Raw genomic sequence first — 23,288 nt, 5'->3', positions numbered from 1 at the left:
TTCATCTTAGCCTTCCAATGAATCTGGCATCAAGAAATCCGTGAACGCAGTGCATTGACACAGACTTGATCCCTCACAACACAACACTGCTCAGGGCAGGACTGTTGAACAGCAACATGGGGCAGAATATTAAATTCACCCCAGAACAACCTGGGTGCTAAACCCTGGCTCAATAGCATAGGCCAGGAGAAAGCTGTGTAGAGCATTATTATCATAACTAACAATAAAGCTGTTTACAGACAATCAGCAAACAACACCTCACATTTGTACAATTAGCATTTTAGTTCTGTTGTTAAACAGAGAAAAAAGCAAGCAGTTAGGAAATGGATCGGTTAATCATTCTTAATGACTATCTTTGATGTTAGTAGCATGTTTTGGTTAACAACTGATGAATTCACAAAGAACCATTTAACCTGCATTCTTCAATAACTGTATTAAAACAAGGCTATAACGACAGCAACATACCTGGCAGTACCATCCAATTGCTCTTTCCTTTTATAGAAGAGAGGAAGCATTACAAGAAAGCAAGGAGAGAAGAATTACATAATAAATTCAATAGATTCTTTTAACTGAAATTGCTAATCCACTTCTAACGGTTCATACTTTTTCTGTTCTGTGACCGTAACTGACATCAGAATAAAAGTTCTGACATTGCATTTTCAACTAGCCATAAAGCAAAGAGAGTGGTACAGGTTCCTGAAACCAAGCTATGCTACCTAGACTGGAAACCAGTCTTCAGTGAGAAGTTAACTCCCTTGCCCTGTCTCCTAGAACATTATTTGCAAAGCACCTATTAAATTTCAGTCTCATTTAAATCAGAGGAGAACCTACACACAATAAACAAACTTGAAATTATAGTAATGCATCTAGACTCTAAGGGAGCCTAAGAATTATTCTCCGAACAAAACCTGAGATCAAGAACCCCCGTAGAAATGACTCTGTTATGGATAATGTGGGAACAGATAGAGAGTAAGGAAGGATGAAGAAAAGGGAAAAAAAAATGTACTGAGCCTTAACTAAACACTTTTTCCATGGGAGATTTGCTTCGTGACCTACAAGAGATTAGTCCTGTAGAAAGGTATTGTGAATAAAACAAAGGATGAGTGATTGTGATCCGTAATTTGCCCTTTGTGAAGGCAGGAGGCTGAAATATGTATGGTTCTTCAAGGCAGTTAAAAGCAACAGCTGGAGCTGCATTATCAGCACAGTGAGCACAGCTCACACTTGTAAACCTCTCCTTGAGCTGAGCGGTCATTTGAGAGGAGTGTTTTCAGAATCAGGCATAACAGCAAACCCGAAATGAAAGTTTAAAACATGTCCTTGGTTAAGTAATGCCCATTATTAGCAGCTGAAATTCTATAGCTAAAAGCCTTGGCTTTCACAGGGTCTTTTTTCAGTGTAAAATCCTCAAGATGAGGGTGTTTTCTAAGTGAGGCCTGTTTGACATGCAAAAAAAGTAGGATAGAACAGACTTATTTCCATAAACATATAAGCATCCATTAAGTCTCAGTGCCTTTACATTTTGAATGCTTTGTACTGAACTCAGGAGGATGCAAAATAAAACAGGAGCAAAAAACTCCATGACCCTGACTTCCCAGAAAAGTTGTCTTGGGGACCCTTCACTACTAGCTTCAGTGGGAGACAGTTTTAAATGTGGTTTGGCTGTCCTCCACTAAATTGTTCCTCTGAACAATTGGTATTGCCAAAAGATTAGCATTAATGCAGTTATGTATCCTTATGTTCTCATGCCATGGCCACCTCTGTGACAACGCAATTTTCATGTCAGTCAAGTTGTAGAAGGTGAAGTAAGAATTTTCAGCATAGCACACATATCTCAAAATATAAAATGACATCATGAAGGGCATGAGAAACACAGGCACCTATAAAATCCAGGGCTCAAACATTCTTAGGTCCCAGATTTGAGGGAGAAATTGAGATTTCTGGGGGAATAAACTCCAGTCTTGCAAAGCAAAAAGCTAACATTGAAGCAAACTGTTAACCTTCTCCTTTGTTGAACGCAAAATTGAGTGCCACCAAAGGCATTATCCATCTGCCCTGATACATCCCACTGGGGGAAGGGAGAAGAAATGGATCCAAAAGCCAAAAGGATGTTTTTCACTTTCAGACAGGAAGAGGGGAGAAAAAGGAAGGAAATCCCATTCCATCAACAAATTAAAGAGGTGGGATGAGATATGAGAAAATACCTATCATGGGCTTGCAGGCAGGCCCTCCACAACCCCTACCATATGCACCCACCATACTATATCACACGACACATTTTCATCTGAAGAGGGATATAAGACTTGTGAGTCATTTTGGCCAACTACCTTTTCTCTCAGTGCTCTTATCAGACCCTAAACAAAATCTCTTCAGTTTTCTGTTTCTTGTAGGTTTTTTCAAACTAGGCAGTCCAGAAAACTGGTCTGGACTTCCAGAGCAGAAGTCCTTTTAAAAAACACTTCTACATTGTTGTTAACAATGCTTTCTTTATCTGCATTTATCTGTAACGCTGGCAACTGCCCGTTGCCTACAGAAGCCTCATTCATATATATGAATTCCATGTTTCCTGTCTTGATTTATACTTCATAGAAAATGAGGAAGGAGAGATGGACAGTGCACTTACCTGAAAAATGGAAATGATACAACTGATTCATAAAACCTCCAGGTAGCAACTAGATCAATCCTGTTGGGGTTAGTAGCATAGTATCTCCAGGCAGCCTGAATCACAAGGGAGAGGGAATAATTAGTGTTAGATGAAAGTGGACTGAAAACAGACAGATTGTTTCAAAGAACCTAACCATGCCCATGAGTGACTATCTGGAAATGAATTACTAATCAACCATTCCCAATGAGTGTCACTAGATGGCAAAATTATTGACACTGGAATATGATCTGGGAGGGCTGTTAAAGGAGACAGGACATGAGAGACAACTACCAACACCAACAAGAGGTTACATTTGACTAATCTGGTTTTATTTGCCTGTCTGGTACATCTGAAAGAGCTTCAAGAACTGCTTGACTTGTCCAATATTTCTGGAAGTGCTTGATCTAGTTTATTGTGTAGTGTGCCATCGAGGAAATTTTGCTGAACAATTTTATAGTTCAGCAGTTAGCTCCTCTCAAAATTCTCTAAGCACATAACTAACGATATTGTGGCTAAATTAGCTACTTGTTAAGCAGAGATGCTTTAATTTAAAAGGTGAATTTAATTCACCACTCACTCCTGCAAAACTCCTGTTTGCCAGGGAGTGCTTTTAATGAGTAGTGTAATATGCCATTTGGCCTGTTTCTCCAGAGGACTGGTTTGACCCTGAGCAGTCCCGAGCACCAGTGCTTCCATCTGATATCACAGAAAGTTTCTCTGTCCCCCTGGGAAAATGCTGCCTTTGACTTCACTTGCCTCAGGGTGTGCTCCACTCCATACCTACACAGAGTAAATCCTGTCAAATTTATCAGCCCTCAGACTAGTCATTTTATGCTTACTTTTCTAAATTAGAAACAAAGGCCAGAACTGAAGTCCAAGTGAGCTAAAGACACTCTTCCTATTGCCTTCTATGATCTTCCAGTGAGATAATGGAAGATCCAGGGCTTGTTTCAGTTTTACAAACCACACATACTATTTCTGCAATATGCCTGGATTGAAACAGTTGCTGTCTGCTGTGTTATTTCCATTGATGTTTTCACATCACTAACAACATATATTTGTTTGCACATAAAACACTCCCTCAAGGGAACTGGCAAAACTTGGATTTTGGAAAGAATATATTTTTGACAGCTTGTTTTCTGTGATTTTTGTGGCGCTGATGCAGAAGTTGGTTGATTTCCAGAAACTAGCAGATGAATGTCTTTCTTCTAAAGACACCTTTCTTCTAAAAGATATTCTAGAAATGCAAAGATTCCTCAAAAACTGCAAGGACCACTGGATTATCTAGCCTGACGTGAAAAAACTGACTCCTTTATAAGCACAGTTTCTCATCTCCTGCAATGGGAAATGAGAATTTGGGCAGTGGGGAGAGGTGGTCCTTGTTACACAATATAGCAATTTTAATAAATAGCACTTTTCCAAAGAGTGGAGAAGTGGCTTCAAACCTGAATAAGTTCAGCTGCCGGCTTTCTTCTTTTCTCAAAATGTTTTTGGCGATGTTGTTCCTGGACCTTCAGTGCCAGCCCTGAACCCAGAATGCCCTGAAATCAGAGAGAGATTCAAGACTTTAGGCACTTCTCACTTAGGAAAAGTAGAGTAATGAGAACGGGAGGAAGCGGTTCTCTAGAGGGGGCATGGAGATAGCTATATGGATCTTTGTGCACTACTACACATACCCCTTTCCAAGTAGACCTGTGCCAACTAGCACTGGGTCAGACAATGCTCACCCATGGTTCAGAGAATATCAGGGTGCCATATTATTCCCAATAGGCTCTATGCAAGGTTCGCCTGGGGAGAAGGGAGTTTGAACACGATATGCCACTTGCCTCCAGGGCACAGAGCAAGGCCTATGTTATTTCCTGTTATGGTCAAACTTAAGTATCTGAATCCCTTCTTAAAATGGGATTTAGATCCTATTGGGAGTCTTGATCACTTCACCTTCTTTTTGAAAAAAATCATCCATATCCACATAATATTTGTAAAAGAACCTATACAAATCTTCTCTTTTACCTCCTGTAGGCCTGGGTTAGCCCTGGGTGAAGGGAGGAGGAGGAAGGTACTCACAGCAGGAAGAGCAAAGAATGACACTCCAATGAGAGAGAAGGTAGCTGCAATCAGCCGTCCCTCCCACGTCTTGGGGGTCTTGTCGCCGTACCCGATCGTAGCCAGCGTGATCTGTGGGCAGAATGAACAGGCCTTCCCATAAGAAAAACAGAGGAAGCAGCCCTGCTTTAAACACCACCATCAAATCTGCATAACCCGCTTAGCTGTATGGGTGCTCATGCACAACTTGTTAAAAAAGGATCTTGACAATGGGCCGGCTTTTTTTTTTTTTTTAATAGCAACATAGTCCAGAGGTATCACACCCAGAAGAATGGATTTAGTCTTAAAAGACCTGCCTATTTGGGGTACATTTGTTGAAAGGGAACTGATGTGGCACAAGGAGTCAGTGTTCTGCTCACAGTCAAGGCACAGCTAGGAATGGGACTCGCCAGTTAACAGCCTGCAACGCCTGAACAACCAGTCAGGGCTACCTCTCCCTGAAGTGCCACTCTATTAAACAGAGATGACTTTGTGAAAACTGTCTTTCTGCAAAATGGCTGACCCTTTTTTTTTAACAATTTCTCATTTTACTCCAGTGAGACTCTATCTGAATTTCTTACTGCTCACTCTTCTAGACAAGAATATAAACATATTTCATTTCTCTGTGCAACACTTGGGGCCTTTTAATTAATAATGGAAAAAACACATCTTTCCATTAACGAATGAACTACATGACATAAAAAAGTGCACTGCTGAATTGTAGCCACAGCACAATATAGACAATTTCCATAACTACTGGTGGTAAAGCAACATGAATTTTGTGTAGCAATTGACTGGAATTGTTTGCGATCAAGTGAGCAGTGGCATGAACCAATACTCTTCTCTTCATCAGAAAAGACAAGAACAGATGTATCCAAGGTCCCTTTTTCTCAGTATCCTATCATCAAGGACAATCTCTGATGGAGTCTTTTGGAATTCATGTAAGACACAAGAAAAGTACGGAGTAATTCTTCCCAAGAGACATCCTTCTACCTTCCCCACCTGAATCTAGACACCTCCTCAGTGGAAGAGTCTCTCTAGCTCCTTGTGTACCTAACTTCCATGAGTGTCTATCTACACTGGCAAAACCCTTGACAGGCTCTCACAGGCAGAATATTTGTGTCATGAGAGCTAGGTCTCCACTAGGCAGCTCTGCCAGTGCAGTTATAACCACAGAGACACATCTCTAAATTAGATCCCCAGAAGCGAGGAGCCACAAACTGTTTTGTGAAAGAGATATAAGCACCTAAGAGTCTTCGACTGAAAGTTAATGGGGACATAAATTCTGAAAACTGGATGTAGAAGCATCCCTGTTATGGCTAATGTTACACTAGTAACATCCCTCCCACCCAACCTCATCAGTTCCCTTATACTGCATTTCCTAACATTGATACTTTATATGATATTAGATATACATTTTCCAAGAAGAGGATATTTCTGGAGTCACTTACCAGCCCCCACCACAGTGCATCTGCATAGGTTTCAAACTCTTCTTTCATCTCCACTCCATTAGCATCCTTTTCAGGCACATCTTTTTCAACCAGATAAACAAGAAACGATGACAGAATGAGCGTCAGGAACCCAATGTACCAAGCGGTGATGAGTTCCTGGACAAGAAAGAGAAGGACAATGAATGGGCTGAAAACAGCCTCATTATCCACTGTGGCAGAGTAAATGTCAAAAGAGGAGAGAAAGGCTGAGGATAACAGCAGAACTGTCACTGCTGGCTTGGTCACAGTCCATGACTAACCCAGCTCAGCACTTACTGGGAAATAATGCAGAGATATACAAGAAATAGCCCTTACATGGCATCTTCCTTGGGCATCTTCCTTGGGAGAAGCTTGGAACAATCTGCATAAAGCTGGGTTAAGGGTTTAGCTGCACCATGGCACAGTGTCCCACAGGGCTCTGTTGCTGACTTTGATTCTCCTGGTTGCTTTTAATAGTTGTTTCCCTGTTCCAGTTGCCCCCACACTGGGACAGTCTTTGCAGGCAAATCAACAGCTCTTCATCTCCCTACCTCCACAGAGCCAAGGCTGTGGAATGGAATTTCTCCTCATTGGCCATAACAGAGCAACTTTTGAGGTAAGTTTTCACCATGCACTGATGAAATAAGAACAGACCTAGAAAAATGGCAGCTTCTTTGTTTGAGAGTGAGTGGCTGCAGTGGAGCACGTGACTAATCCCACTGACATGGGAGATGCTTCAACCCAACTTAAAATCCCAACAGTGTTTGAATCAGAGCAGAGATTTTTTTGGTGAAGATCTTCACAAGCAGGTTGTGAGACAATATTCTACTTCCTTTTCTTTTCTGAGAAATGCATTTGCCAGAAAATAGTTTGTAGCTGAGAATTTTATAATTGAGCCTTGAGATAAGCCCGTTTTCTTAGCTAATTTCTGGTATGCAACCACCAAATGAAATTTGTTGCTTCACTTTGTTATCAGAATTGTTTCCTTAGTGTCTCCCAGTGTATCAAGGTTCTCACAACACCTTCTTACCTCTCTCAGCCAGCTGAGGTCCAAAGTGTCATGGTGGGGAATCAAATGAGGAAGATTTAAAAAAAAAAAATCCCAGACCATGAAGCTTTAAACACTTTCTTAACAATGTCTTTGGCACATGTACTTCTTCCATGATCTCAGTTTCCTAAAACATATTTTTGACATAAGTGTTTATGTGCCACCCGCCATGTAGCAAGTTTGTATGGGGTAGAAGCAGAAGTTGGTAAGAAATGAAGCAGAGTGGGTATCCCTATCAGACACTACAAAGAAGCAAAACCTAATTATGCTGTGCCAGCTGGCATTTTAATTTTCAAAAAAAACCCCAAATGTCAGAAATGTCATTCACGGATCAGAAAAAGCAGTATGTAACACAGACTATATGTGATTTTTATACTCCCAGTGAAGATGAGAAATCTCATCTAGAATCTTTTTATGCAGATAGCTTTTAACATGTAATAATGTTTGGTGAAAATGCAAGAGCACAACATATCTGTCTGGCAGGAGACAGGATGTGTCTGACTACAGCATCAAGTTAGACAGAACAAAGACGATTTTAGAAATTTTGTCTGTCTGGATCTCACACTACATGCATCTTTGTATTGCCTGACCTGTGCTTTCAAAGAGAAATTATTCTAGTAGCTCCCTCTGAAACCACACTTCTGCTCATTAGCCTCTTTCTGTTCCTCCAGAGTCCTGCTCCATCTGCTGATCAGGCAAGTTCAAGAAGCCACTACAAAAATGTTGCAATTATAGAGGTGTTTCTGTCAAAGATTTAGCATACTTTACCTTTAAAGGGATGTTCCTGTTCTCATTCTGTGGGAAGGCAAAATTTCTGTTGAAATGAGTGTGGGGTGGAACATTGCTCTTTTCACTTCCCAGTACCTCCATTGAGTAGAGAAGGGTAAACCAAGGGACAGCATTGGTTAAGAGTATGGAAGAGGGAATAGACCTGAAAGGACTAAACTGTTCCTTGATCTTCGAGGCTTAATCCCAAGGGATTGCTGTCCATTCCTTCTCTTCCCCTTCCACCTCTCCCCTCCTGATCCCCAGCTGAGTCCCGCAAGCTCCTCACTTACTTTGCTGTGTGCACAAATGGCTGATCCCAAAAGTTTCCATGTGCCGCCCCGCCTGTCCATTCGGAGCATCCGTAGGATCTGAAGGAAGCGGAGGCTTCTGAGAGACGTGGCCAGAACATTGCCCTGGTTCCCAACAGCAACCACTGGCACTGAAGCAATCAGCACAAAGATATCTGCAAGGCAAAAAGAAGAACAAAGCCTGACAGTAAAAGCATCCCCGTCACCTGCTTCTTAATCCCATCTGTTTGTGCTGAAAATTTCCCTAGGCAAATTTTAAAACTGCATGAAAATGCCTTCTCTGGACAATTAAACAGAATTGGCACCTGCAGCATGGTCAGAGTCATGCACGGAATTCACCAGAGAGCCTGGTAATCAATTTACAGATCGATGCACTGGACTTGAGACACCAACTGAGCTAGCATAGGAATGCAAAGCAGTGTCCTAGAAAAATGCAGGCAGAAAAACAACCCTAAACCCACATGTCCCACAGGCAGCCCATAGTGCACACAGACTTATAGGTCAGCAGACAAGAAACTCAGTATTCAGTAGTGCATCTAGTATTTTGTCCTTTTGGCTGTCTTTCCCTGCAAAAATCTCAAAGCCAGTCCTACCGTTATCTGTAAGCACCCAATTCACTGGTCATCTTAAGAAGAGCTCAGAAATTGCTTCTTCTTGTTGTTTACTTTGTCCCCCCACCCTTTTTTTTTAAATCCCCCCCCTCCTTTTTGATCCCATACACACACAGTTAAGAGTGGCACCAAAAGGCTCCAAACATTCTCTGGGCTCTCAGTCTTTAAACTGTCTTTATATTGTGTTTCCAGCCAAAAAGAGTGGCACCAGATGGGTTTCAGATTTATTCAGTTTTCAGTCATGCTCAAAATAAACTTGTGCCACTTATAAACCAAGAGATGATGTTAATAAATCCAACAGGGTCTTTTCTGTTCCTTACCCAGATATCAATAAAGACTCATTCTCAGAAGTGAGATGACACTTTTACTGATAAGGCATGAGACAGTATAAATCCCACTTGCTTACACATAACTATACTGCCCTCACAATGCTATTAGAAGTAACAGAATACTTCTTATTTGTCTCGCAGCAGCATCCAAAGGAGTACCACCAGCACAAATGCACAAAGAAAATTTGTACCAGTTTAGTTTACCACCTATGCACATAAAATGAATAAAAGGAGGGAGAGGGAAGAAGGTGCTGTGCATATCTGTAAGGGTCCCCATGGTGCTGTGTGTTTTATAAATACCAAACAAAAAGCTAGTTGTTGGATGAAAGACCATTCAAACAAATGAGGGAGTCCTGAAAATACTGAATAAATGCAGATGTGCGTGAATGTCAGTTAGATGTTTTGTGGACATAAAGGGGGGGTTTAAGAGGGCATTCAAAGATGTATAATGAGTAGTTTGATGGATATGTGTAGGCAGTGCTTTCCAAGCCTTAAGGAAAACATGGCAGAAATCATAAATTTCTTGGTTGTAAATATATGCCAACATTATGGAGCTAAAACACAACATTTGAATATGAAAGAGGAAGGATTGCCAGGGGACAACGGCATTGGGTTGGGATCTGAAGGGTTTGAAAGTAAAGGCAGCCAGGCTATATTTCAGGATGAACCTAAGAAAAATGCAGAGGGTCTCAGGCCAATGAAAATGTATTTGAAGCACGACACTAGATGAAATCAGGAGGCAGTTGTTCAGTCCAAAGAATAGCAGGCTATGACAAAGTGCCGAGCACCGTGACAAGAGTTTTTGCTGCGTGGATGGATATCTCTAGTTATGAGCAAGCGTCAACAATGCTTAGATGTAGGCTGGTGGTGAGGCACCGGCTGGTGGCGCTCAGCTGAATGTCAGGGCACATCAGGAGACATAAAAACTTGTCACTTCTCTAACCAGAACCTCTGTGGGATTAAGGCTGTTGTGATCCCACGGACCCCAGCTGAGAGGGTACTGCAGCAAAGATCCAGCTTTTCCTCATTGACCAGCCATCCAAGAGGCTCTCAAATGAATCATTATTGCCAGGAATTTAAAATAAATACTCCAAGCAGGACACAACTCCCAAGGCAAAGGGCAGAGCTGATTTCAGTGCTCCTTGTACTGCCATTCGCTGGTTCTTGGACATCTCCTCATGCTGGCTCAGAACAAAACAGACATACATGTGGAAACCGGTAATAAAGAACATGTGCTTACCCAGCATGCACAAAGGCTTCCTGGCAAATTTGAGTCTCCCCCTCCATCCTTTATAGCGACAGCAACACCCAGCAGCCCAGATCCTTAAGGCAAACTCTGCTCCAAAGATGAAAATGGCAAAAGTTTCCTGTGGCAAAGACACAAACTAGCTTGTTAGACACATAACAAGTCTTGCAGCAATTCTGGACACACAGAGATTGCTGAAACAAACAGGTGAGGTACAAGTATTCGTGTGAATATAGGTGTGTGTGTGTGTGTGCGAATGAGAGAGAGAGGAAAAAATAGGGAAGAAAATATAGTTTCATGAACGACACTGCAAAGCAAGGACATAGCTTTACGGCCTGCTAAGTACTCTGCAAAAACTGCCCAAGCACATGGCCTGCCGTTGAGTAAATGTGCTGTGCTCACCCTGCCTTTATGGAAGGGCAATTTCCTCACAAAAAGTCCTCCCATTTCACATGAAGTAAGAACATGCACGTGAGTGGTGGCTGCAAAGTCCCCGGGGCACTGTACGCCCACAGCCTACGTTACCGATCAGCAGCTGGTTCATGCAGCCACGTCTAGAGACACAGGGACAGAAGACTGTATATTCATAGGGTCATATTTAAGAGAATAATACACTACAGCAGATATGATGTCCTGCTGTTTCTGGTGCAGGGAAGGACAGGATTTTCCACTGTGCTCAACAGATCAGGATTTTCCAGCTTCCCTCATTGTGGGGAGGAAGGGGGCTTGGGGGGATTTTCCAAGGTGCTCAGTGGAGATGGGCCAAGGGCAGCGTGGGACAGGCAGCTACTTTTCCTCTCCTTGAATGATTTGACAAGGAAGAAAGAGAGATTTTTCCTGGTGCTCGTACCAGCAGCTGCAGGGTGCTTCTGAAAAACACCAAGAGCTGTGTGAAAGCAGGCACAGAAGGAAAAAATAACCTTGGACTTTCTCAGATGCGAATATATGGGTCTGTGCAGGGAAACCAAGACTGAAAGTGAGTTTCACATTCCCCAGAAATTAAAGGTGTTTCCATACAGGTGCTTCCTGAGAAGGAACATGCAAGGGGAAATCACCTTTCATGCCTCTTGGCATAATCTTGTCTGGATCTGCATGTCCCTGGGGGTACAAGGGGAAATGGAAAGTGAGATCCCAGAACTGCTACTGCAGTGTAATTTCCCTAGGGATGTTTTCCTGCAGGGCTAGCTAAGTGAGAGGTGGCTCTCTCTATTGCATGATAGTTATGGGAGCAGATGTGCTTTATTAGGGTCATGTTCACAAAATTATTAATATGTTTATACTTAGTGGGGGTTTTTTTCCTTATTTTTCTTTCCTTCTGCCATATGGGAGGCCTACACAAATACAGTCTCAAGCACAGACTCCAGCATTTATAAAACAAGTATGCTGAAAACACAGAAAGAGAAACATATTTTCTCCAAACTCTTTCAAGGATAGTCATCTAAGTCACTGCCTGCAACAGTGACAGGTATTCTGCTATCAGACACAAGTGTAAGTCCAGTTCGGTGGCATCCCTTGAAAGAAATGCTGGGACTGGCAGAGTATTACAGAATGAATTGTTGAGAGACCCCCAAAAGCTGAGTTTTCAAAAGTGTTCAGTTCTGGCCTGGTCAACGGGAATTTTATTGATACATCAATAAGGAACCACTGGGCAAATGCTGAAAAGCCAGTATGTAAAACTCTCATAGTGGTGTTTTTACCCACTCTACTCAGTCTGTGGTGGCAATGGACAGGGAACTCACCAATATGTAAAGGTACAGTCATTGCCCCAGGACCAACAGAAGAAATCTTTTTGCATGCAGACCTGGGAAAAAGTTTCTATCACTGCTAATGGGGCTGATTTCAGTTCAAGGACATTACCAGGGTGGTCACAGTCTGCTTACCAGCAAGAGGAGCCAGTCTCCTGAAACAGTTTCATACTCCTTGAAAGTTGTTAGGACAGCTAAGATCAAACACCCCAAGACAATCAGAAACCTGGAATGAAGCAAGAAGGAGAAACCAGAGCATTGTTACCACTCTCTGTATTTGTTTCAGAGATACTGCCTATAACAACCGAGGCAGAGGCCTTTAGGAGAGGGCTACTTACTGTCAGTGAGCAGTAGGGGTGGGATTCATCAAGATCAAGAGAGACCTTGAGGGTCACAAACAGGTGTCAAGTGGTCAAGACCTCCTTTGTACATGCCACCAAGTTTGCATGGGGCGAGGGAAAGAGAGGGGGACTTGAAAGTCAAGAAATTGTGGCAAAACCCTAAATCAGCATGGACCCAGGACAGACAATTATTAATTAACTTGGCTGCATTCTTCAGGAAGGAAGCGGATGATACTGTGTTTTGGGAAGGGATTATATGTTATGGCAGAGGACCGCATTGCTCAGGAGGTCTGTTGCAATCAGATGTTCTATGGGCTTCATAAAATGGCCCTGCAGTTACAGTGAAATAAATCTACTTGGCACATACTGAAACTTGAGAAACAGTAAACGCTTCAATACAATAGACAGTGCAGCACCAGGACAAACCCTCCTTTGACAACCACATTGCTTTTCTTTTTTCCTTCTTTTTGCTTTCATTTCTTTGCAGATGGAAAGATCAAAAGGTTTGAAAGAGAAACAACAGAGAGGGCAATGTTTTGCTTTCCAGTAAACCCAGTGCGTGATAAATCATTGCACCAGTATTGCTGTTCCTGAGGCTCCAAAATGCAGAGATTTGACATAAAATTTAACTCTCACCCCTGGTAAATCCAAGTCAATCTAATCTAAAGGCATTTTGATCTGCCTTTAAAATTACTCCCAGGTTCACGCTGTTCAAAATCCTTTCTACAGAAAGAGGAAAGAAAAATCAAAGGAGTCTCGTAACTGATTACTGTGAAGCAGAGTGAGGAAATCTCATATTCTAGTATTTTGTATAGCCACATAATGGGCATTTTAATGTGCTCTAAGACCAGTCCACAGGAACAAGTTGCCACAGGGAAAGTGGCTGTGGAAATATTTCAGACCTCAGTGAATAAATTGGAAGGCTGTCTCCATAAAAGCTCTGGATTCATGCTTCATAGCTAGTATACATCAAAGAAATGATAGGCATTAGAAACTGAAATCATCTTAGCTTGTTGTTAAGAAAAGACTTAAAGTGTGTTTAGTTTGTACTACCTGTTTTGAATTTCAATATGATACCTAAAGTACGACTTCACATCTTGCTGGATAAATCTTCAGTTTGTTTCACCAAGTAAAGAAAGCAGAGTCATGGTGTCCAGTGCGGAGGCAGGGAGAGCAAGGACTATGGGAGAGGGAGGCTCAACTCCAAGACAAGTGTCCTATAACCTGTCTTGCAGACTTATTTCCTTCCTGCATGAGGAAATCTAGGGCTAAGGGAGAGTGACCTGACAACATGCAACATTTTTGCAGCTGGGGTAAAAGGAAAAAGGCAAGCTCCACATAGCTTGTGCTGCCTTTTGGGGAGGAATTTCCTTCAAATGGCTTCAACCAGTGCCCCCTGTGCAAGGAGCAGATCACAGTGAAACACCTCGCAGCAAATCCTCAAGGTTTACGTCGCTGTGGCCTTCCTAACATCAGCTGTTCAGACTGCCAGGAAAATCACCTGGGAAATTTAAACTCAGCTGTCTGCAAATGCATTCTGCTGCAGTCAAGACATTCAGCAGTAAGCTAGCTACTCACAGTCCCTCTGCAATGTGCCTCCATCCTCTCAAGCTCGCTCTGTCTCACCATACTTTACTGTCCCACCTTGCTCTAAGGAAGCCAGTGGCCTGCTGTTAACCCACAACCCAGCTCATAGTCTTCCTTGAGCCTACATTAGCATTTACTGTTGAAAACTCTACTAAGGCAATATGATTCCTTCGATCAGCTATAAACCAGCCATGACCTTCCACATTACAGCCTGGAGAGGTCAAGTGACACCATCTCGAAGTCCCCACATAAAAACTTAAGCTATTGCTACTTATGCTTTCCATTATAGTCACTTCCTTACACCATCTGAAAATCTGGCCACCCATCAGTTCACTAGTATCATTTAAATGATTTAATGAAAGATGAAACACACTGAAAACAGTCCAAGGAAATTACATCATCAGCTACTTAAACGAATGGTGTGAATTTACAGTATCATTTAGCTGAACAGCACTATCATATAAAGATGCTGTGCAGAATTTTGTCCAAAGGGAAGACAGAAGATAACTCAGTGGTGAAACTGTCATGTTTTGTCTAAAACTGCCAGTGTTTTAACCACTAGAGGGTACCAGTGCTCCACAGAGCAAAGGGATACTGCTCTCATTCGTGTTTTCCTTCCCCATGAAACAAAACCATTGCAGGTGGTGTTCGGGTGATCCCACCCATGTATTTGGGGTGCAAGAAAAGGAGTTCCACAGCAGTGAAAAGCCTTTTCCTTGGTCATTTACAGAACAAATGTCAGCATGAAAGGAGAAGAGGTGCAGCTTGCTCGGTAGCTGTGTGTGGCATGGCCTACACTGCAAAACTCACAGCTTGATGTGAGAGCCCGGCTACAAAAACAACAGATCGTGGAGGCCAGAAAAAGAAAAAGAAGGTGGGAGGGTGAGAATGGATATCATAAGTTACCATAAATGATTTCAAGGGAGAATCTGAGCCGAGGACATGGTCTGAGCCTCCTGTTGCAAGCAGGACCCCCGGAGCGAATGAGCCTTTGAAGGGCCAGCTGCCCTCCTGCAGCACTGTACCGAAGGATAAGCATCCACTGCAAGTTAATCAAAGCCCAGATCAGCAGTCCTCACTTAGCATCTGAAATGACCACCACAATCAGAGAACTTCATGAATTTTTATCTCCATTGATGCTATCTGACCCACTGGTTTCGCTGCAGCCTGTTCTGTTTGGGGTCTTGGAGTTTATGAATGCCAAAAGTCTTTTTGCATCCTCTTTGTGTGAAAGATGCTGGACGTTGTCAGTCTTTTCATTGATCCTCCTTGCTCAGCAAATGTAACAACAAGGCACATCTTCACAAAGGATGTCACCTACACTCATTTTTTTCCCCACGTTGCAGCCTTATGATCGCAAAATCTTTAACTCACTTCACTGTTGCTGAGTCTATATTATCCATTCAGTTTTACCTTTTAGAGGCAGCTATGCTGGTCTAGTGGCTGAGCTTGACTGAAAAATGCTAAGGGGTAAATGTCAGGGAAAGGAGCAGCTCTGAGAGTGCATGGGATGGGCAGAGGGGAGGCTAACACTGGCCATATGTGCTTGGGAATCAAGGCAGAGAGGGAGACAGTCTGAAATTAACTCACGGTTATAACTGCAGTGTCCAAGGGAGATCCAGCATTAGCAATTGGAAGAAAGAAATAGGGCAAGAATCGATGTTTAGTAATGAAAATTAAGTCCATTGAGTTTAAGCTTCCTCTTGAGTAGGGTTTCAGCAGATGGCAGTCCAAACTTCAAGAGTGTAGCCCTGTAATTCAGGTACGCCAGGTAAGGATCTGAATTTCATTCCTCAGTTTTTAAAATCATCCTTGCAATGATTTTACAATATTTTCCACAGCCTATTCAGTTCCACCTACCTGCAGTATTGTGCCTAAAATCATGTTTGTTTTGTGGCATGTATAAACACCAGACCACCAAATGGCAGTTCTTTTTTGTCATTGTCACAGTTGATATGCTATTCTAGCAAATAAAGGTTCTCGTTATGGGAGATTACATGTTTATCACTTATATTTTCTAATCATACTCTATTGGGGTAATACAGAAAATAATCCAAAAAACAGTGTATATTTTTTTCCAGGAAAGAAAAAGTAATTTATGACTATGCTAGAACATGGATCTTTCTTGGATTAACATCACAGACTGTTTTGTTTGATAAATTTTGCTTTTCTGAATGTTGTACATTCTTTGAGTTTTTCTTCTATTTCAATTGAATCCAATTTAATGCAGACCTAGCTGAGAACTGTAAACATTTTTTCTACATATAGGTGCTCTTCATGTATCCTGTCCAGAAGCTCTTGCTTCCAAATTTTTGGAGCAGGTTATAGTAATTTTACTATAATCTTTTCCAAAATGTAACAGTTCCTTTGAAGCTGTCGTGAGTACTAGGTGCATCATATACAGCCCAAACAAATATTTGTATCTGACATAATATTTGGCAAATTTTTGTCATTTGTGAAGATCCTTGCCATGACATCACAGTTTGTCTGGAAGATTTTTCTTGAGCATATTCTTACATGCAATATTAGTTTCATTTTTTATAACTGTTTCCATCTATAATCAAACTAATTGTTACACTGATGGATTCTTGATCTCCTATCATATCATCTCCTTCAGTGACACCTGTGGTAGGACACACCATGGACATCTGCATCTGAACTTCTCCTAGTGTTCCTAGGGTGCAATTCATGTTGTTTTAATGTATGTAGTTCAAGCTGGTCAGAAGCACCGAAAGAGCCAATTTCTTCTCTTTTACGGGTAAAGAAAGCCTCTAGTGACCAGCTCCTATAGACACGTTTCCTGTGTAGAATTAGTTGAGTGTCACCCTTATATCTGATATGTTTTACCCTTGTTTTAGGTATATTTACAAAACCTACCTTTTAATGATTTTTATGTACTTCTACCACTGAAAGAATTAGCCTGACATATGATCCAGGCTTTACCAGCCTTTTTCTTACATGTTCAGGTTTCTCCAAAACCCCTTACTGTAACCTGAGCTTTTGCATTCCCACATGGTCCAGTATCCTATTGACAAATGATATTGTTTTCTTTAGTAATCAAGATAATAATCCAGGTCCTGGACAGGACAGCTTATTAAACAGTTACTACTAAGAGGTCCTCTCCTTTGCTGATGCTACTCATCTGGAGGTCTTTTTCTAGTGTGTAAGGTATGGATACTTTAATTTTTTAGGTACACTCCTTCCTTGCTTTCAGCTTTTTGCAAACATGACAGCACTGTCCAAGAGTGAGACACTGCATAGTTTTGTATTTGCTTTCACATCTTTAATACCATTTCTTGCAACTCATTGGAATTTCCTCTGTGTCCAAATGTTTCTATAATCTGAGATTTTCTGCTTTGTTCCATTTGATCCTTTCTTGTTTTCCCTTAAAACTTGAAATCTAGATTCATTATGTTCTGCCACCTGGTAAATGCTAATGGCTTTTTCTAAGATTATATTAGGAAATTCTGGCAGTGTTTTTTCTCAGTTCTTGGTTTCTGATTCCCAAAGCAATATGGTCCTAAAACCAAGGTTCCCACAAGCTTTCCCAAATATCATTTTTGAACAACCTTCTTTTCTTCAAATATTAAAAACCTATTGTCTATAACCCATAAATATTAAAAATGTAGTTTTTCTCACAGTTCTTTCAGTTGCTCCATATTCCCACCCACCATCTTTTTCTCTACATCCAAGCTCCTGTTTTTACAGAACACCTGCAGTGTCTTGGACGGATTGTTTTATGGTTGCTAATAAACCTCTCTCTAATAAGAGACTGTAGTTGAGACTTTTAATATTAAAGAAAAGAAAGAAAGAAAGAAAGAAAAAGAAAGAAAGAAAGAAAGAAAGAAAGAGAAAATACATTATCAAACACTTGAGAACAGTTCTTCAGAGAGAAGAGAATGTACGCCTGACTTGGAATATTCACTATGTAATATTTAGGCTCTTACATCTCTGCAATTCCTAACAATAGGCCAATTACTCTTACAAAGACCAGTACCAGGATAAGGGTGATGGGAAAAATATGACAACTTTATGAAGCTACAATCGTGCACTGAGAAACTCAGAGCAGGTTCTGGAGGAGGGAAAAAGCAGCAAGGTGAGGTGTTGCAGGACATCTGAGGGTTTCTCTTTCTCTGCATTCATGGTTTTCACTAACCATATGCTCACATTCACAGCTCCATGCAGGAGCTTTGCCCTGATGACTTCAGGGCAGGGTGGAAATGCCACATTAACAGCCTACAAAGCTGCATCACGCTCCTACTCCACAGCCTTGGCAGAGACAGACCAAGAGCCTCCACAGGATGCTGGAGGAAGCCCTGGGAAGTAAGAAGAGATCCCCAAATGATCCCTACTCTCAATGGCAGGCCAACAGATCTGCCAGGCAATGAAGTGGTAGTCCAGAACAAGAACACCAGTCCATCTGGTGATGAATGTATGACCCTTATTGCTCGCACACTGGGAAACCAAGACAGAAAAGACTAAATGCATTCTCATGCCAAAACAGATTTTTGTGGCTTTGGGTTCTGCAGCAGCAGGAGTTCCTCCGAATTGGATTCACTGCTGTTTCCCTAAGTTTGGAAAGCTTTTAAAAAGCATGATCTGAGAGGAAAGTTGCACTGCAGAGCAAAAACATTTAAGGTGCATGAGCACAGTTTTTAAGTCAGACAGTTTTCTCCTCTATATACCAGCCAAGATCCTGATTAGCAAGGACTCTTCCTCCTGCCTTTTCTTCAGGTCCACTCTTTAAAACTTTTTGCTTCAGTGCACTGTGCACCACTGTTGCCAGCCTCCTTAGGGAGTCTGACATGCTGGTACAAAATGTTGTAGGTCAGCAGTATCAGATAACACAAACAGCATCATCCTGGACTTTGTGCTCTAGGGGACTCTTCAGAAGAATGGCCTGACATATTTGCTTGGCTTGCTGAGATGAGAGTGCAAAACAGAAAGCACAGAGTGCTACAGTTCCCTATCTCATTGTTCTCCTTTGGAAGACAAGATTCATCCAGGGACAGTCCATTTCCATCTTGTCTTTGAAACAAGTTTTAAAGATGCTCAGAAAGTCCTAGCATAAATATGTTACAAGGAGAGGCCTAGATGACTTATCACATGGATGATTTGGGGACAGATGGCAGAAGCAAAGGGAAGACAAAGACAATGATACCAAGGAGTTAGATTTCTCCTGTCTTTCTGCAGCTTAAGTAAGGATGGAAAGTCTTCTGATTGTTGTAACCAAATAGTTTGAGTTGCTTCGCTAGTGCCTTTAAATTCTATTTTTGTATTAAGTGAATGACATTGGACTGAAACATTGCCTGGGACTTTTGTCTGCCATGACTAGTATGCTTGTCCATGGGCTTATCTCCCTCTGGCAGCATGCAGCTAATTGACTTGAGACACATAAACTGTGAAACACGGTGGACAATGGAGCACAGCAAAGCAGGAACAGCACAGATCCAAACAGCATTACCCGGCAGTCTCATCTGCCGTAGCAGCAAATCAAAAAGCTTCAGAAATGCTTCTACTAATATGACATTCTTCAAAGGACATTAACAAGTTTTTGTTAAACCATTTGGAGGTAAACTTTTAAGAGTCATGCGTTTGTTTCTGCTAAACTATTTTGGTCAAGAAAAGTGTAGGACATTTGAAAGTCAGCCTGTAATTCAGCAATCAAATACTCAGCCTTCAGCAAACCCTGTGATAAGAAGTAAAGTGAATTTAGTGTACAAACAAAGTCTAAGGTAAGAATGTCCATCCATGTCCACAGTTAAAGATCCTGAGAGGGAATTTCCAGGAAGGTTCCTTTTTAAATATCACCAGCACTGCTGTGTCCACAGAGAGGAAAGCTCAAGGAGTCTGGTTCCAAACTTGACAAAATCTCAGGATCCAAGAATTAGGATCTGTCACACAGATGTTCACTGGTCTCCCCACAGACACTTCACATTTCTTTTTAAAAAAAGAGGAGAGGAATGCATTATGTACTCTGAGTGACTTTTTAGAGAACTCCAAACAATACAACAGAAGAAAAGGTTCTGAACCCACTGCCCTGTCTTTTGCCTTGACTGAACAGACTGTTGTGATGTTTTCTACCATCCCACTTGAAATCACTGAGAATCAGAAGACTGTAGGGAAAAAAAAAAAAAAAAACAGTTGACCAACCCACCCTTTCTTCCATCTGATCAAATTTCCTTTTCTTACAGGCACTCATGTCAAAAATATTAGGTCCTTCATGAGTGTGTAGCTGGAAAGGAATATCTAACATCAGGAGTGCAGCACAGTCCAGAAATAGCCTCTGTAGTCCGTAATGTAGGGTTTCTAGAAAGGGAAGTAATAACATTACTTTGATAGCTGTCCAGATTCTTAGAGCAGCTTGAAAAGAGCATCTTTACTCTTTAGAGTGTCTTTTTACTCTTTATCTTGCCGTATTTTAGAGCTTGGACTTTTTTTTTTCTTTTTTGATCCTACATTGCAAAAGAATGTAGAAAATAATATTTTTTTAAACAAGGCCAATATTTTCAACCTAATCCCCACCTAATGCATAGACTAACACTTTCAGAGAGGTGGAATCACCAACTAAGAAAGCAATTTCCAGTTTGGACTGTATCTTCTTTGCCTGTTTCATCTCAAACACCACCACACACTCCTCTTTATTTGTGAACATGAGCACTCGATGCAATGAGCTCAGTTGTGCACATGGACTGGGACATTCAGAAGAAAAGGTTGCACAGTGCCATAGCCAAAGCACTTTTCTGCACTGCTAAAGATTTGCAGCTGGGTAAGGAAAAGGTGTGTGGCTATATCCAGCCTGCCCCCCCCATAAGAGCCCATTAGAACACCAGTGCACTCCAGGACCACGTTAACATTTCAGTTGTTTTGCTCTTCCATCATGGCCAATAAAGGGACTCCTGGTAATGCTGCTCCAGTGGAGCCAATTATATGGCTCAACTCCAGCAAGTTGAGTGAGACCTGTAGATTACTGGAGACAAATATTATAACTTTTAGAGTCCTTTCCTGATTTTTTTTGCATTAACTCCGCAGAAAGTTCTATCATTTTGCATCTGTTCCAGCAAAAAAGTATGAAGTATTTGAGCTAGAACAGAAGAGGACTTTTTCCACATAATCACTTACTACCTACACCAGCTCAAAACAGAGAAATGTCTTGGTTCCTCAGTTTAAAGTATCCAATTGTTTTTGGTTTTGTTTTTTTTATCCAGAAGGAATTTTTAAACATTTTTATTATTTTTATGTCTTAGGTGAAAAGGGCAGAGTTATCACTGTTATTTTTCCATTTTTCTCTATCTGACAACATTGCACATCAGTGCAGTCTGCATTGCACTGCATTGCAGTGCAATGAACTGGTCTGAAGCCTATGAGCCATTCACAAATTTAGCGGTATTGCAAAAAAACGCACACATCAATCAGCTGGGAAAGGATTTCTTACCATGCAGAATGCAAAGAAAACTGCAATAAGCAGATGAGCTATACTCACTTTATTCACAGGGAGAGAAGAGAATGAGAAAGAAAGGAGAGGGTCTGACTAGGCTTTTTCATTTTGCTAGTTCCTGTGCTAAAAGATGCAAGGACTAAACTCAAGTTACAACAACCGTGGATCAAACTGGCAGTGATATCGTGGAGGAATATTTACTTGAGATATCTAAATAAATGCTGTTAAATACCTAAATAACTGTTGCAGGTTTATGTCCTTTAATATCTGTCATTTAAAAATACTTTGCATGTGTTTGAGGGCTTCTCGTCTCTCCTAGTTCTGTATGACACTGTAAGGATTTTTCAGCAGTTTGCTAGGAACATAGAAGAGGTAGAGGAAATGGATTTCAACCCTAAAATTTCAGCTGCTACCTGGATGGTTTAACGTATGTCAAGATATTGTGGTTTGGATAGAAATGTGAGGAGGATGTTCAGTTGCTTAGGGGCACATCCCTTTATTATAGTGGTTTTTTCAACATGTGGTATTTAGATTAATGAGAGTATGTCAATAACTTCGAAGTGATTCAGTAAAGTTGCCTACAGAGGCCAGGTCATGTGAAATTGCTATAGCATCTGCGCCTCCACTGCAAAAAGCATTAAAGGGTCTGCTGGTCTCAGTGGGTTGAAAGCACGTGGTGTTAATACAGCCACTAAGCCACACAATAACAGCTGAAGCATATAGATTTGATGAGTTATATGTGTTCCATTTTCACCTCCAGTTCACATTCATTAGTAAATTATGAGATGTGTTAGCACGGCAAATGAATAACATCCTCCTTGAAGGTGAACTTTGGATAAGCACTTCAGAGGTCATTGTATCATCAGAACTCTGATTTATACAACCAAACAATAGCACATGGTGTTTGTACCTACGTAAATTCGACTCTGTTTTAAAGTATTTCTGCTGCTTTGCATTACCATAAGCAATTAATCAGCATTCAGGATTCAGGATGATCATCTGTAAGCATGTGATATTTTATGTGAAGTCTGAATCTGAAGTCTTTGGAGGAGGTTATCAGCGTTTTCCAGACCTGCCTGATTTTACTCCTGAAATGTTTCACCATCATCTGTAACAGCATTGCTCAACGTAATATATGATGGCCCTTTTGCTCAGCTGACTCGTTAATATCTCAGATTACATTATACCTGTTTAACCTGACAGTTTCAAATAAAGACAATCCTACCAAACCTTCAGGAAAAATTGGCAGTATGGAAGGGAATATTTTTATTCGTTCTTCTTTGAAGAAAGACAGATACTTAGTCAAGTGAGTCATTTGATACAGCAGAGAATTCAGCATTCGTAAGTACATTTAGAAAAATAAAATCCAATTTGCACTAATGAGAAGTTCTGCATGCAGAATATAATCTAGCAAAGCAGTTAAGTGTGTACTAAGCACCTCTATTGGGACTCACATGTTTATATCTCCAAAGAATATGAATCTTTGGCTCTATCCTAACTGGAAGGGCTGGTTTTACTGAAGAAAGGTCTTCTGTAACAGAGGAGGTCTGGACACAGTGGGACACAGCCCTGACATGCCTTTTCTGTTCCTGTTCAACACCCATGGGAACAGGAATTCCTGTTCCTAATTCAGGCTTCCTCACCTCCTCCTGTTGTGGCATTGAAGCAGAGA

General features: G+C 41.3%; 1 protein-coding gene across 1 annotated transcript in view; it reads right to left on the bottom strand.

The window, feature by feature from the left end:
- The window catches only part of KCNQ3 (potassium voltage-gated channel subfamily Q member 3), a 200,584-nt gene that overhangs the window by 23,163 nt on the left and 154,133 nt on the right, over nucleotides 1-23,288 (bottom strand). The window contains exons 2-9 of the mRNA XM_067292269.1: nucleotides 12,386-12,476; nucleotides 10,500-10,626; nucleotides 8,302-8,474; nucleotides 6,178-6,333; nucleotides 4,709-4,819; nucleotides 4,090-4,185; nucleotides 2,624-2,718; nucleotides 466-492 (exon numbers count right to left, since the gene is read on the bottom strand). Of these exons, the coding sequence (XP_067148370.1) occupies nucleotides 466-492; nucleotides 2,624-2,718; nucleotides 4,090-4,185; nucleotides 4,709-4,819; nucleotides 6,178-6,333; nucleotides 8,302-8,474; nucleotides 10,500-10,626; nucleotides 12,386-12,476 (876 nt within the window). The remainder of the gene's footprint in view (nucleotides 1-465; nucleotides 493-2,623; nucleotides 2,719-4,089; nucleotides 4,186-4,708; nucleotides 4,820-6,177; nucleotides 6,334-8,301; nucleotides 8,475-10,499; nucleotides 10,627-12,385; nucleotides 12,477-23,288) is intronic.

The sequence above is a fragment of the Apteryx mantelli genome, chromosome 2 (genome assembly GCF_036417845.1).
Source record: "Apteryx mantelli isolate bAptMan1 chromosome 2, bAptMan1.hap1, whole genome shotgun sequence".
NCBI classification, from domain to species: domain Eukaryota; kingdom Metazoa; phylum Chordata; class Aves; order Apterygiformes; family Apterygidae; genus Apteryx; species Apteryx mantelli.
Note: the sequence above shows the minus strand (reverse complement) of the source record. Positions and strands in the feature narration are given on the sequence as shown.